We start from the raw sequence: 14,524 nt of genomic DNA, 5'->3' as shown, positions 1-14,524 counted from the left end.
TCATGTAATTTTCCCAAAGGAAAACCATCCGAAGATTATTGTGTTGTAGATTACCCTTCAGAATCAGGTACGTTCACTAAAGTCTAAAACCATGCTTTGTCTTCCACTTCACAAATAACTCTTCCCTTTTATTTTCTGGTAATCAAACAAGGGCCAGAATGGAAAGGAAACTGGGCATCAGAAGGAAAATACTCAAGTGTCATCTACTTGAAACTTCCAAGCAGATTTAGTCATGAGTTCGCCTCAACCAAATTGCTACTGAAATCTTGAACCTGAAACTTCGACAAACGTCCAAGGTTTCAGCTCAGCAGAAACGCACCTGATTGAACAAAGTCATTGCGTTTGTTCTAGTGTCAATATCGAAGATGTTCTTGAGGAAAATAGTGTCGTACACACCTAGACAATCAAACCCTGGCCTTGGGCATAAGATAGAACCACTCAGCTGACAGTTTTCTCACTAATTTTACAAAGATGGCATATGTCATGTATCAGTCTCTTATGCAAATAGCTCATATGATCCAAAGATTCATCTCAGTCCATGGTGCTTCAGGGTTCAGATAACTAATAAGAACTATACAGCTCTTTCCACTGAGCTAATTCTAATACAAGTATTGTCAATACCTCCGCACCAAAATAAACTGAGCTATAGTCTTTTAATGCATTGCAATCTGAGAAGGCATGGCTTTTAAGACCATTCTTTTACTATCAAGCATTAATATCTCGTCAGCAGAAATTTCGCCCAACAGAGAATATATCTACACTTGGAATAATCAAAAACTAATGCTTGCACCTAGTACTTCTCTTATAAAGGAGAATAAACCATAACTTCAGCAAGACAGAGAGAGGAGGGGCAGAGGAGGAGAAGGGGGGGGGGGAGGAATTTGAGAACACTATGTAGAGATACAGACTCATTGGAACTTACTGCCAAAGAGACCATTGGCACCAGGAACTGGGATAGGTTGAATGGTAGGGAAAGCAGACTGTGCCAGCTGAATGGGGGTAGGAATGCCTAAGGGATGCTGTCCACCCGCCACAAAAGTTGGAGGAGCTAAACAGAGGTGCACTGCCGGAGCCGTTCCATTTCCTATCACTGAAAAAGTAAAAAATATCAGTTAAAATAGGTAGGACAGAATAACAGAGAGATATTTGATTGAAAAATCTGAATCTGTATTTTCTGTCCCTTTTTTTTTTTTTTTTTTTTTTTTGGGGGGGGGGGGGGGGTTGGGGTTGGGGTTGGGGTTGGGGTTGGGGTTTGGGGGGTGCTCCTCGTTTGGCAGACCATTGGGATCAGGATTGTCTGAACTGTTTAACAGGTGTCCAGAATGTATGTGTTGGAAACATGCAACATAATAGATAAAAAATGTATAAGCCTAAGAAGGAATTGCAGCTGACAAAGTGACAATGGACTTCATATGACAAATACAGCCAGAGGACCTTGATAACCAAAGGAGTAACCAGGGTTCATGCCTCAGATACTTTGGACTTTGTTTATACTGTCAGACACCATTTTACAGTTTAACAAACTGAATAATGGGGAGTTAGTTGCAGCTATTACACAACAAAGCAATCTTTACTTTCTTCTATTTATTTGTTCTTATACTTTTTCTCTTTTCTTTTTTTTTTTTTAATCAAGACTCTCTGAGGTGAAGCCTATTCTAGGGTCAGGATTTCTAGGATGATTTCTCTATAAATTAAGGGTTGCCTAGAATCTTCTAACAAATAAATTAAAAATAGAGTTTTTTACGTGTGGATCCCTTTAGTAGACCATAAACTAATGTTGGGTCTCCTTAATATAATATATTACATGTGGATCCCAAGCAAATTAACACCGTTAGTTGCCATTAAGTATATTCAAATTTCAAACGTGAAGGGGCAAAAGTGTTCCTCAGATTATTTAATACATTGTGTTAATATATAGTTTTAAAAAGAGATAATTGGTTATTAAAGCGTTATATATATATATATAACACAATGTATTAAATAACTTGAAAAGCATTTTGGTCTCTCAACGTTTAAAATTTGAATATACTTAACAACAACTAATGGTGTTAGTCTGGTTAGGACCCACATGTAATATATTGCATTAAGAAGACCCAACATTAGTTTGTGGTCCACTAAGGGGACCCACATGTAAAAAACTCTTAAAAAATATTATGGGTTATTTATGGGTATCTAAGATATGGAACGAAAAGAATCAATCTAAGATTATATGGGAAATCTCAATTAACCAGACCTAGATGGGTTGAATTTAATGGGAAAGAGAAAATTTTGGGGTTTCAAAATATAATTGGATTCGAGAATGGATCTTGGGCAATCTTTCTTGGATTTTCTTTTCTGTCTCTTTCTTTCTTCGTTCTTTCTTTCCTTTCTTTTCTTTCTTTTCTTTTTCTTCTCCTCTTTTCTTCCTTTTTCTTTTTCTTTCTGTTTTCAGACTTGTTGCAAGTCAGTAGGGTCAGAGAGAGAGGACCGAAAGGGGTAGAAGGGGGAGGGTACTGTAGGGTAGGGGGAGGGGTTGGGAGAGGTTGCAGGGAATTGGGGAGGGGTTTAAGGAGATACTAGGGGCACAGGGGTGGGGGAGGGTGCTCCGAATGGTGCAGCAGCAAGGGGTGGGATTTAGGGTTGTGCAGAATAGGAGGGGAAGGGAGGCTTGCACAGGGTTGGGGGAGGGCTGGGGTTACTAAACTGCAGGGGAGAGGGAGGGGAAGGGGTTGTGATGGAGCTAGGGGAGTGGAAGGCGCTGTGCATACCTAATTTGAAGAGGGAAGCTGCTGTAGTGTTGCTGGGTTGCTTGTTTGATCGCAGGGTATTAGGAGACAGCTAGAAAACCACAAGGTCCTATCTAAATAGAACCCTGCTGCATCTTCTTGGCTGCAATCCTCGATCAATTTTATTCATCCAGAGTCCCAGACTTTACTAGGATCTCCTGACAAGATGAATCTCAGCCATTAAATAAGGACTCCAATTGACACATGCTGAAACTAAAATCCTAATTAACTGAAGACTCCAATAAACACATGCTGAATTCTATTCAACTAAAGACTCTAATTGACATATGCTGGAATTAGAAAAACTAAAGACTCACATGCTGAAATTTAAACCTAATTAACTAAAGACACATGCTGAAATTAGAGGATTAATTGATCTAGGGGGGAATATGACAAAATTGCCCCACCCCATGGTTTGGCCAACCTTCGAAAGCTTCCCCCTTTGTAAGGATTTTGGTTGAACTTAGGGTTTTGGCTAAGGGGAGATTTTTGGGTCACATCACTCTTCAAAAGGGTGACTTCCCGAAGAAGATGGACCTAAAACAATTCTATCTACAGATGTTGAATATCAGCTACTCCAGCAACTGTTTAATTTAACAACATCATGAGACTCTAGAAGTACATTACTTGGAAAATGGAGGATTGAAGTTGATTCACTAGGCCTGTTCTATGATGTATGCTGTAAGTATTTTTGCTTTCATGGCATGATTCGAGACGACATTCTGCCCAAATTTGGTGACTTGATTTCGGTTTCAACATTGAGCCAAATGATATGGCATGCAAGATTGTGGGATCTTCAATGTTTCAGATGTTTCACCAAAACAAAATACAGTGCAGAGCCATCTTGGCCAGTCTGGTTGTGTGTTTTACTCCATTTTGGCCATTTCACTGGTCATTCCAATTTCAACCAAGCTCAAAAGCTCCAGTTAAAACCGAAACCTTGACTTGGTTTATCAATCTGCTTGGCTGCATTGTCCTTGAGCAGGTAACAAGATTATGCCCTTGATATCAAATCATGCTAGTCAACTTATCCTAATGGTATGATAACTCTCTGGAATTCTACCTCCCTGCACCAGGAAATTCATTCTATATCCAATGCAGATGAACAGATCTGCAAAGATCATGGTTTAATATTTATTTGATTGTCTTTCTCCAAGGAAAAAGAAAAACATCTAAGCCTGAATTTGGCACAGGTTTCACATTGTACCTTACAATTTAGTTCATACCTTGATGCTTTGGATAAGGAGCCTGGTGTGAAGTTAACAGAGAGCGTGTGGGTACTTGAGCAACTGCAGCAGCACTTTGAACCGCATCCTTCCAAAATAAAAAAGATACTTCAGTATGGAAATCATGTTCTTAGCCTATTAAAGAACAGAAAGAAAGAAGAAAGCTTTAAAAGGAGAAAAATTGAACACGTTGACACCCCACATCATGATGAACTGAAGTATACTTATCACTGATTAACAAACTCTGGTTTAGGAAGGTAAATTTGCATCCAAGACAAGGCTCACAGGAAACAATGATCAAGTATTTTCCATTCTGCCTCCAAGTTACAGATCTAAAGAAGCGTCAAATATGCAGGTACCAAAGGCCAACCATGGCAGACACTGGCTGCCTGGATGAAAATTGACCATTATGGATACAGAGACCATTGGACTTGGAAGTCTAACCAGCTACTTTGGCAATTAGTTCCAGCAGTGGTCTATCATTTAATCTGCTACATGGCTAAGAGATGAAGTCATCTATTCCTAAGTCACCCTAAAGTTGCAACCCTATTGACCATGTCAAGGCAAATAATGAATGATACTCTCTCTTCATAATCTTCTTAGTTCCGTCAGATAATAGGGTGCTGGACTGAAAACAGAAGAACAGTCAAAACTAAAGGCCTACATCCACTCCATTGTGAGTTCCTTAAAATTGAAAACCCATTGGGAGACTTGTATTGTCTTCAACGATTTCAAATAAAAAGTGCCTCCAGAAAATTCTTCATTATTCCTCCATCAAAATTTGCCTTAAAACAAGAAGCTCTCCATATGAGTCTACCTTGATAAACAAATACAAAACACTCATCCTGGAATTAGCTAATTTTAGAAAGGCCAAGTAATGGATTTCAAGATAAAGACATCAATGGTCCCAACCAATTATGTATATATTTATGTGTAACATCACTAGTCAACATCTGGCTGGATATCAATCTTTAGCAGTGGAGGGGCATCTTTCAACAACATGGATAACCAAAGTACATTCGAGGAATCCCAAAGAAAGAAGAAAGTTAGCTCAATAAAGAGCACAAGGAAAGAAGACTCCAGTTAGAAATGGATGGTGCTAGCTTAAATTCAGAGGATCTAATGGAGGCCAGCCACAAGTGAGTCCACTATGAGGGTCACAAACTTCAGGTCCAGTAAAAGCAGATACTTATGTACCGTGCATGGTTTATATTCTGCATAATAAGATATTTTTGGCTTCAAAATTATATCTTATGAGTAATAAAATCATCAATAAATTAGCTTAGCGTATATAATGTCTCTCTCCAATACAATACAACACCATATATCTCTTAAAATCACTCCTCTTATATGATACTCAATAACGATACTTAAATCCTTACATGGTCACATATAGGAGCTCTTCAGACTCAAATTAGTAGAACGAAATGAAGAATCAAATGCATGTGTATGATACCCATTTTTTTCCTATCACATGTTCAATGGAGAGTGTCAACTTGAAGTTGGAACTTGGAAGAGATTTATACTGAGGACCATCATCAAAATGCTAGTGGCATAGACCAATTTTTGTGCAGCATACATACTCATCCATTTCAGGAAGGCTGCTTACTGGAGATTCCACTCTTGAAGCATCGACAAATGTCATTAGATTAACAATGTTGCACTGGCACTCACCAAAGTCCCACAACACTGTCATATGTTAGATTTACTAGCACAATACCTAAGTTTCCAGCTTCTGCAAACCTCTCAAAACTAATTATTTAAACTTCATTTGTCAAGTAACGACCACAGTTGGAGCCTGAGGTTATGGTACCTGAAGTTCGAAACAGCCTCTCAGCAAAAATTGTTGGGTAAGGATGAGCAAGGATATTGCCCCCCCCCCCCCCACTCTGCTAGTCTGCTTGTGTGGAAGCCTTCCACACCAAGTTCACCCTTTTTTCTTATATATGTTCATTAAAGCATAAATTTTCAAGATTTTGCCAAAATTTTGCAAATTATCTTAGTTTTTTAGCACTTATCAGAACACAACCGCGAGATATATCAACAAAAAGCAACTTGCAATTGATATTTATTGTTTTGGTGAATTTCAATGAAACATGTGGTTTTTGCATCACTTTGACCAAAACAATACAAAATAATACAAGAGTTGCATGAGATTTATTAGTTTCAAGGCTAAAGTTTGCCAAAACTTGACATTCTTTTTTGACTTTTTGCTAGATCACTCCCAAAAAATCGTGCAACATTATTGTTGTGCAGTAGTGGAATGCATTGAAACCAGTGCATTGCTGTATTTGTAGCGATTCTTTGCAACACTCAAGAGTTGAAGGTATAAATCCAACATTTAAATTTTACAAAATATAGAGTAATATACTTGGTTGTTGCCTTTGAATTTGTAAATACTTGAGAACCGCCTAGCATAGGTGGTAGTAGTGTGGAGCAAAAAAGTCCTGTCCACCTTATTATTTGGTTTAGTTCAAGGAACAAATTACTTCTCTGCCTCATTCTAATGACAACCATGAGTACATCAAGGAATTCTATTATTTGAATAAGAACAAGGTATATATCAGGTCTTACATGTGAAACTGGATGCACATAGAGCAGCTGTCCCAGTCGTCCAACCATAACCTGAGAAAAAAATTTGGCAAATGAAAAACAAAAACAACAGCAAGTTACAGAACAGATCATGCATTCACATATATAAGAAGCCACCAAATCCTTCTTTTTTATACAACTGAAGATAAAACAACCACATGGAAGACAAACCAGGTACCAAAGTAAATGTGACCTCCCAGCCACTTACAGGTTGAGAATTTGGATGCACATATGCAGGTCCTGCTTGGATGGGATATTGACTGGCATATCTAACTGGCTGCTGCCTGCTTCCCACATGTCCAACAATCTATCGAAAGAAAAGAATTACAAAGATAAGGGGAAAAAAATTACATAGATTACTGAGTAAAATAATAGCTGAGCTTTTAGGAGTAATTCAACAGTTAACATGGAAAATATTCAACCACCATCTGCTGAATGGAGTCAGAATGTCCTATAATATGGGGATCCATGTACACTATACTAAGTTACTAATCAGACTATCTGAAATCGAACTACTCATCAAAGGGATCTAGAAAACTTGAAATATTTGCAAATTATAAACAGGATAACTAAATATGCTTCAGAAATTCTTTCTGATATAAGTTATACCCAAAAGGCCAAAAGTACCCATCTTTAGGTGCATGTATTATCTATCTCAACCAGCTGAATTCACCATTGTGCAGTCAATGAATGGAGCTGACTTGATAAGGCTGGACCTTCAATGAGGCCAGCTATACTCAATTTAAATCTGCCATAAACAAGCAACATCTGGCTCAAGATGCAGTCCTTTTGCAAACCTAGAACAGTGGTAAAGTGGAGCAGAGGGCTGGCCTGTCAAATGTAAAGAGCAACTTGTCGACTGTGTGCCAGGAAATGAGTAGATTAAAGGGGGATGAAGAAGGGAGAAGAGAGAGACGGGAGATAAATTGTAAGGAGAATATCATGGGCAAGACTGCACACTGTACACCTGCACTTAGTAAGCGATTTCCGTAACATGATGGCGTTCTTCACTAGGCCTGTCAAATGTATAGAGCAACTTGTCGACTGTGTGCCAGGAAATGTGTAGTGAAGAACACCATCATGTTACAGAAATCGCTTACTAAGTGCAGGTATACAGTGTACAGTCTTGCTCATGATTTTTCCCTTGCAATTTCTCTCCCGTCTCTCTCTTCTCCCTTCTTCATCCCCCTTTAATCTACTCACCCCCTGCTCTGCATTTGTTGTTGAACCATCTACTTCACAAGTATGGTATGATGAAATAAGACTCCAGGCAAAACAAACATTGGATTCATGAAAACTGGATGTTTAAAAGCTAAGACTCAGAAAAATGGATAAGAATAATAAATAGGAGTATGGAATTCAAGTTCAAAAGCAAACTTATTTCAGACTTTATTTAGACATACCATGGAAAATAATTTCTAAAATGCAACTACCACAACAAAATAATAACAGATACAATATAAAAAAAGTTACCATACAGAATACATACAGGTAAGGTATATTGAGAACCACTGCCCCCATTTCCAACTACTGAATTACTGTATTGGACGAACTTCACTGGCACAGATGAACGGGGTGCAAATGGGCTGACTCCGATTTCCGGCTGCACACCAGCAACCGGGACCAAAGGCGAGTTGTTTGGAATGTAAGCCATGCTTGCAACTGTAGGCACTGGAGGAGTTGTTGCTCTAGGTATTGCAAATGATGGAGAGAAGGTTTTTGCTCCTGGATTGAGCCTAAATTCCTGCATAAATTATTGAAAGACACGGTTTTAACCCCAAAAAAATTTAATAATCACCGAAAATCAAAAGAACTGAATGATTGCAATAGGTTACGTACTTCAGAAAATAGTAGAGTTACTATTAATCATTCTAGAATAGTATTATCTGTCCAAAGTCTGTACTCTGAACTTATAGTAATAGTCACCTCTACAAGCAAAAGTCACCAGTAATGAACAATCTCATAATTCCCTATTTAGATGGTGTATCAGCTGTGGCAATGGAACCACTCTGTGCAAAAAAACAAGAAAGTCAAATTGATCTGCTCTCTTTGTGCATCAAAGTTTGGCTCCATTCTTGAGGGTTTTTCAAATATTTGTTCAAGTCCCAAAGGATGTCAAGGAACTATAACAGTTATTGGCATCTAGCTCCTTTTGGTAGGGGGAGGTTCCATGAATAATTTGCATCTTTTTGGCATCTATGAGAGGAAAGAGAAGTCAGGTTGTTTCAGAACTTTTTCAGATCTATGAATTGTCATTGATAAGCTCACACCTACAGGCTTGAATTGGCCAAAAGCAAACAATCTTTGGTGGCATACCAGAAACTTTGCTCAAGAACCGAAGTTCCTCCACTCAAGAGTAGTGAAGGAAGAGGTAACTCTCTTTCTGGCAGGTTGGACTTTGACATTATTCAATAGTAAAGTCAAACTTGGATGGGTTTTCGTTGGGTGAGGTCCATTGAGCATAGGGGGCATAGACGAGATTAAGACTTGGAATCAGTCAGTAGTTAAGAGTAAATTCAGTTCCATTATAAAAGTAATTTCACTAGGGCGGAGTTGTGGTCTCTTAGGGTAGATCTGGCGACAGCTTTATCAATAGGCTAAAATCAAGTGCTTGCTGGAGGAGTTTCAGCTTCAGCAAACATTAGTGGTTGGATGAGACAACGATTCAGAAACCAAAATTACAATTCTCAACTGAGTCACTCATTCTCCTGGATGCCAAGCAATGAATCAAGAGGCAGGAAAACTGTCTGAGAAAGCAGTGACCAGAACACATCTATAGCTGGGAAAAGCATAACACTGTAACTTACAATTTTCAGTTTTATCACTCTTACTTGGTGATGTATCCTTTAGAAGAGGTGGTTATCCTCGACTACATTTTTCTTTTCAAATCCCAAAAAGTTCATTAAAAAAGAAACACCTAGAATGATCTACCTCACCTTTGAATTCATATTAAAAGCCGAGCTTCTTGGATGCACCGCGTTGGTTGATGAAGTAAAAGACGTGGAACAAGATTGTGGGGGAACATCTACACCTGAAGTGGAAGAAGTTGGAACGTCTAAAAAGAAGTCTGTTGAAGCAGGCCTCTGACAGTCCTGAGTGTCCGGTTTGACAAATGAAGGGTCTCCATTTGGGAAATTATTAAGTGGCATCCCCATGTTCTTTCCATCAATGGATTTTAGTTTGGTAAGGAAAGCATCCACTGCATGAGAATGAAAATAAACAGAATGGGTCAAACAGAAAAATCTTCCAACAGAAAAATAAGTCTAGATAACTCAGTCAGAGTAAATTGCCGATTTGGTACAAGGCCAGCATTTAATGCATCTGTCCTCCCCTCCCCTCCCCACCAACACCCCCACCCCAACCCACCAACACAACAAAATCATGTATATTGCATTGGTCAAGAAAAGAAAATTGCAAGCCAAGCGGCAATTAACATTCAAGATCTTGAAGCTGGACTGGTAATAGTGTGAGACCAAAATGTGTAATGGGCAGATTTTACAATAAGCCATTGACAACCATCCATATAGTTTGTGCCAGATTGGATTACTCAAGGCTGTTCCTCTAATATGAAGGAATACAGGAGGAACATCAAAGAGGAAGGTAGGGATAAGCAATCTTCAAAAAACATATGAAAATTTGGAACCCATTAAGTTAAAAAGGATGTAAGACTCACTGTTTGAACTTGACCTCTGAACTTCATTAATCTGCAGGAGACATTTAAGAAGTAATTAAAGTTCACATTGAAGCATGCATTACTGCACAAATTCTTAAATTCAATTATACTTTTTTTTGGGCGAATACACTAATATTAAAAACCCAGAGGAAAAAATGTACAAAGAGGAGGGGGGGGGGGGGACTGCTTAGAAGAAACGTCAAAGTAGATGGCTTTCAATTATACTTGACCATGCATAAATAGAGAAAAGATATAGTTGCTTTAACATACAGCATCTTCTTCATGAACCTCATGCTGTCGGTAATAATGTTCTTTTTTGTGTGTGACTCTTCCTTCCCAATCTGCCTGTAGCAAGCAATGAAATCTGAGTTCAAGACAATTAACAGACAAAAGAAGACAGAAATAAAGAAATGGTACAACTTTCATAACAGCTTCAACATTTGTCTCTGAATTGCAAGTACTGCACCTATAAGGAGACATGGATGGTGAAACTCAGTCCATCCAATGTCTGCCCACTAGAAGAAGCAATGCAACCAGCACAGCATTCCAGACCCATAATTTAAAGTGCTTCACCAAAATCTCATTAAGTAAAACAGGACATTTGTATAACTGTGGCTTGTGATGGTTCACACGTCTGCAAGTACTTACCCCACATAATCTGAAACAGTTGAAGCTTCTTCAATCTGTAATCAAGTAAAAGAACCAGAAAATACTGAAAAGAGTGTTCCTTGACAAAGAAAATATTAAAAAATGACAACAGATGTACAATTTGCTTTCGTACAACAATCTCTTATAAAGTCATAAAATAGTCACCTTCTCTTGATGCATGCCATCAACTTTTCCATTATGAATATTCAATATCCTTTCTAACAGTAATGCCTCTTTGTTCACATCAAGCATCTCTTCAGCTTTTCCAGACAAATCATCCCCAGAACTCACACTTATGAAATCATTAGCATACTCATTCTCATTCTCATGTGAAAACCTGCATTAAACCAGGAAACTTTTTACTTCTTTATCAACAGTTAAAGTTTTAATCAACCAAATGTTAAGCTAACTGGGTATTCAGTATATACAAATGGAATCACAGAAAAATAGAAACTATTTTGCTTCTTTGCAAGCACATAACAATCCTCACAGTAAATACCTGCAAAAAGAGAAACTACTAGTGGTTTCTAAGCAAAATGAAGTGAATAAAAAGTAAATTTTAACTATTGATTAAAATGGTAAGACTTCGTACTTCCCAATGAAAGGTGGACCTTTGAAATGCCAAAAAGTTCAAAGTTAATGAGTAGGATCCTTCCACATTTTCATGATCTATGGGAGCAAAGAAAATTTCCAGAATCATGATTACTTAAGTGGCTAATTGATGATTTCTATTCCTGCTACATCATTCAATGTAGAATCTAGGACGGAATTTTTTAGGACTGTTTTTGTAAGGCAACCAGATTAAAATCAGGTTGTGTAGGACTAGAAGAGGATAGAAGAGTTTGAGGTGATTTGATAAGAATGAAGACCTTGCCACAGCTTGAGTTTGAGGTAATGTGATGGAAACTTGAAGATGATCATGATATATGAAGTTAAATTTAAAGAGGAAGAACAGAAACAGAAAATAAAAGATGCTATTGGAAATCCATTAGACCACCTTAAAAGTCTAGATAAGTACCAAAAGAGATCCATTATTGATTGTGTTTGCTGAGATCCAAAAGCAAAATTCTCAAAAACAGGAGATGTTCTTTTAATCTATGATCGACTTTGACAGCAGCCAGAACTTGCATTATTATATAAAGATGGAAATCTTGATCAAAGCAAATTAGCATAAAAGAGACTCTTAACTTATAAAACCTTTTCAAATTCTGCATACACAAATGACAAGTCCTAGATGGGCAAACTACCTCCATGACCTAGAAAATTCTCCACAATACATAGGAACTACAAACAGAACACTGAAACCAATTATGGGAGTAACTTAATGCTGTGCCAGAGCCATAATTAAAATGGTGCCCAAGTAAACCAAGGCACTGGAGAGGGCTAAAACACAAAGTGACACTGATTAGGTGACCAAGGCATCCAAGACACATGCCTAGGCAACCAACGCACTCAGGGGTGACCAAAGAGCCTGGATGCCAAGGGGCCACCTAGGAAATGCCCTAAAAACTATGCTTGGAGCAAAAAAGAAGAAGAAGACTGTTGGAACTTTTGAGGCCATAACATGAAAGCATCTAGAAGCCCACAACTTGGCTGGAGGAACAAACTTGGACTTGGAAATGGTGCTTGTCTTGGACCAACATATGGACAAGGTTCTGCAAAAGAATCCAGTGAGTTAATTCTTCCTGCATCACCATTAAGATGCAAGGTTGGTTAATTGACTGGTTAATCTTGCATTTCGATGTAGCCTCAAGTAAATGAGGACCAATTCTTCCAAGATTTTTTTTAAGAGAACCAACTCATATGGGACCAAGAAATGGTTTCTTAAAATTTGGTCATGAGATATGGGGTGGTTTATGGGTATGACCTCAATTGGATTTAAACTATGGTTGGATCAATTAGTATGAAGGAACATCAAGTATAAAGAGTGTTAGCTTTGGAAAACTTTAAAATGATGGAATATCTGGTAGGATGGGGCAACTTCTTGAGACACGGGATGAAAAGTTATGGGAATGGGGCAAAACTTGGAGGGAAGGTAGGCAATGGTATAGGAATATGATCCCCCCAAGTTTAGTTGTGTTTGGATGACTAAACTAGAAGATATAAGGGCTCCCATTTTGGAGGTTCTAAGGAGTACGAAAATTCAAGAAAAATCTACATCTTCAAATAGGGAGGTCATAATGGGGTCAAAATGGGATTTAAGGTCACTTGGTGGGATGATGTACCTAAAATCTAGGACAAATCTAAGGGTTACATTAGTGTAAATCTAACCTTGAACTTTCGGACTTTTCAAAATAATGTGAATTTTCCGAATTGAACTTGTAATCTCTCGATGACTCTATAAACATTTGCTTCTTCTATTTTCTGCCTGGCATTTTCACGCTGTTTTTTATGCATACTTGCCTCACAGATCTACCATTTCCATCAAAGAAACATTACAGATGCTTGACATGATAAAACACTACAGCTGGTGTTACTTACATGCATTGCATCATTACACATAAAATAAAGAAACATGTGAGAACCAATAGAAAAACCTAATTTCACTTTTTTGAGTAGAATCCACTGCCAACCTTTTCAAATCAACCATGTTGCAGCTTTCGCTTTCCACACACCCAACAGGACTAGTACATCCTGTGACAGCTCCAATGTCATCCTCAGCTGCACTGCCAACAGCTCCATCTGTCTGAAGTATAACTCCCTATGTATGAATTCATTAAAATATAGGCAAGGTGTTCAACACAAAGTCCGTGATATATAAAATGGAATATAGGCCAACTCCGTTTATTTATGCTTAGAAACGATAAATAAGCATACCTTAGCAACTACTTGAACCAGATCACCAGAGAGTATAACAAGTGTATCAACAATAGCACCTATTTCTAAGTTTGAGTCATTTTTCCCCTTCTTTGTCATCTTTGCTCTTTTCAAAACAACGCCTGAACAATGCAGAATCAACTTTAGAAACTCCAAGACATATGGCTATCCGACAAGGATTAACTTCAATATAAAAGTGACCTAAAGAAGAGGATAAATAGAATGCCATACAGATTATACTACAGAAATCACGATCAACAGATTGATGAACATAGATTTGGATTTATATAAAGGAAAAAACAATTACGAAACAAGAAAACAAGCTAAACATTCAAATACTAGCGAAAATCGAAACTTGAGATCGGTGAACGCACCATATTCCTTTTCGACACAGGCCGTATGGAAGATGCCTGAATAGATTGAACCATCCTTGACCTGAACTTCGACGGGAACTCCTATAATGCAAATGGTAGCAAATAGCAAATCATCACTAAGTGAAGGCGACGCAGCCCTATCGTCTGAATTATCTACAGCTTTACAACCCATGTCTGCCTTCTTCCTGCCGATCCAACAGCGACTGTGTTTCTGATTCTTTACAATCAATGTATAATTTTTTTCTCTCTCTAAATCCAACACTCTTCAGTTAAAAGAGATCGAAGAGAGAACTTTAATGGCGATCTAAGCTGCAAGCCTGCAAATGCGTCGATTTGAATGAAGAAGAAATTCTTAATTGCCTGCCCATTAAGGCTATAACATCATGACGCATAGGGATTCCTCTTACCATACGTACGCGAATGCATCCG

General features: G+C 38.2%; 1 protein-coding gene across 1 annotated transcript; it reads right to left on the bottom strand.

Annotated features, from left to right (window-relative positions):
- LOC149004206 (polyadenylate-binding protein interacting protein) lies at positions 1-14,524 on the bottom strand. The gene is given in 14 exon segments (XM_089168257.1): positions 1-1,090; positions 3,992-4,079; positions 6,566-6,616; positions 6,792-6,890; positions 8,073-8,327; positions 9,520-9,782; positions 10,257-10,287; positions 10,527-10,576; positions 10,579-10,601; positions 10,905-10,939; positions 11,070-11,241; positions 13,442-13,605; positions 13,722-13,843; positions 14,096-14,524. Coding segments are annotated over 14 exon segments (1,707 nt in total). The 5' UTR covers positions 14,268-14,524; the 3' UTR covers positions 1-908.

The sequence above is a fragment of the Hakea prostrata genome, chromosome 9, assembly GCF_041222555.1.
Source record: "Hakea prostrata isolate BN-2017 chromosome 9, UWA_Hpros_2, whole genome shotgun sequence".
NCBI lineage: Eukaryota > Viridiplantae > Streptophyta > Magnoliopsida > Proteales > Proteaceae > Hakea > Hakea prostrata.
This window is presented reverse-complemented; position numbering and strand designations above follow the sequence as displayed.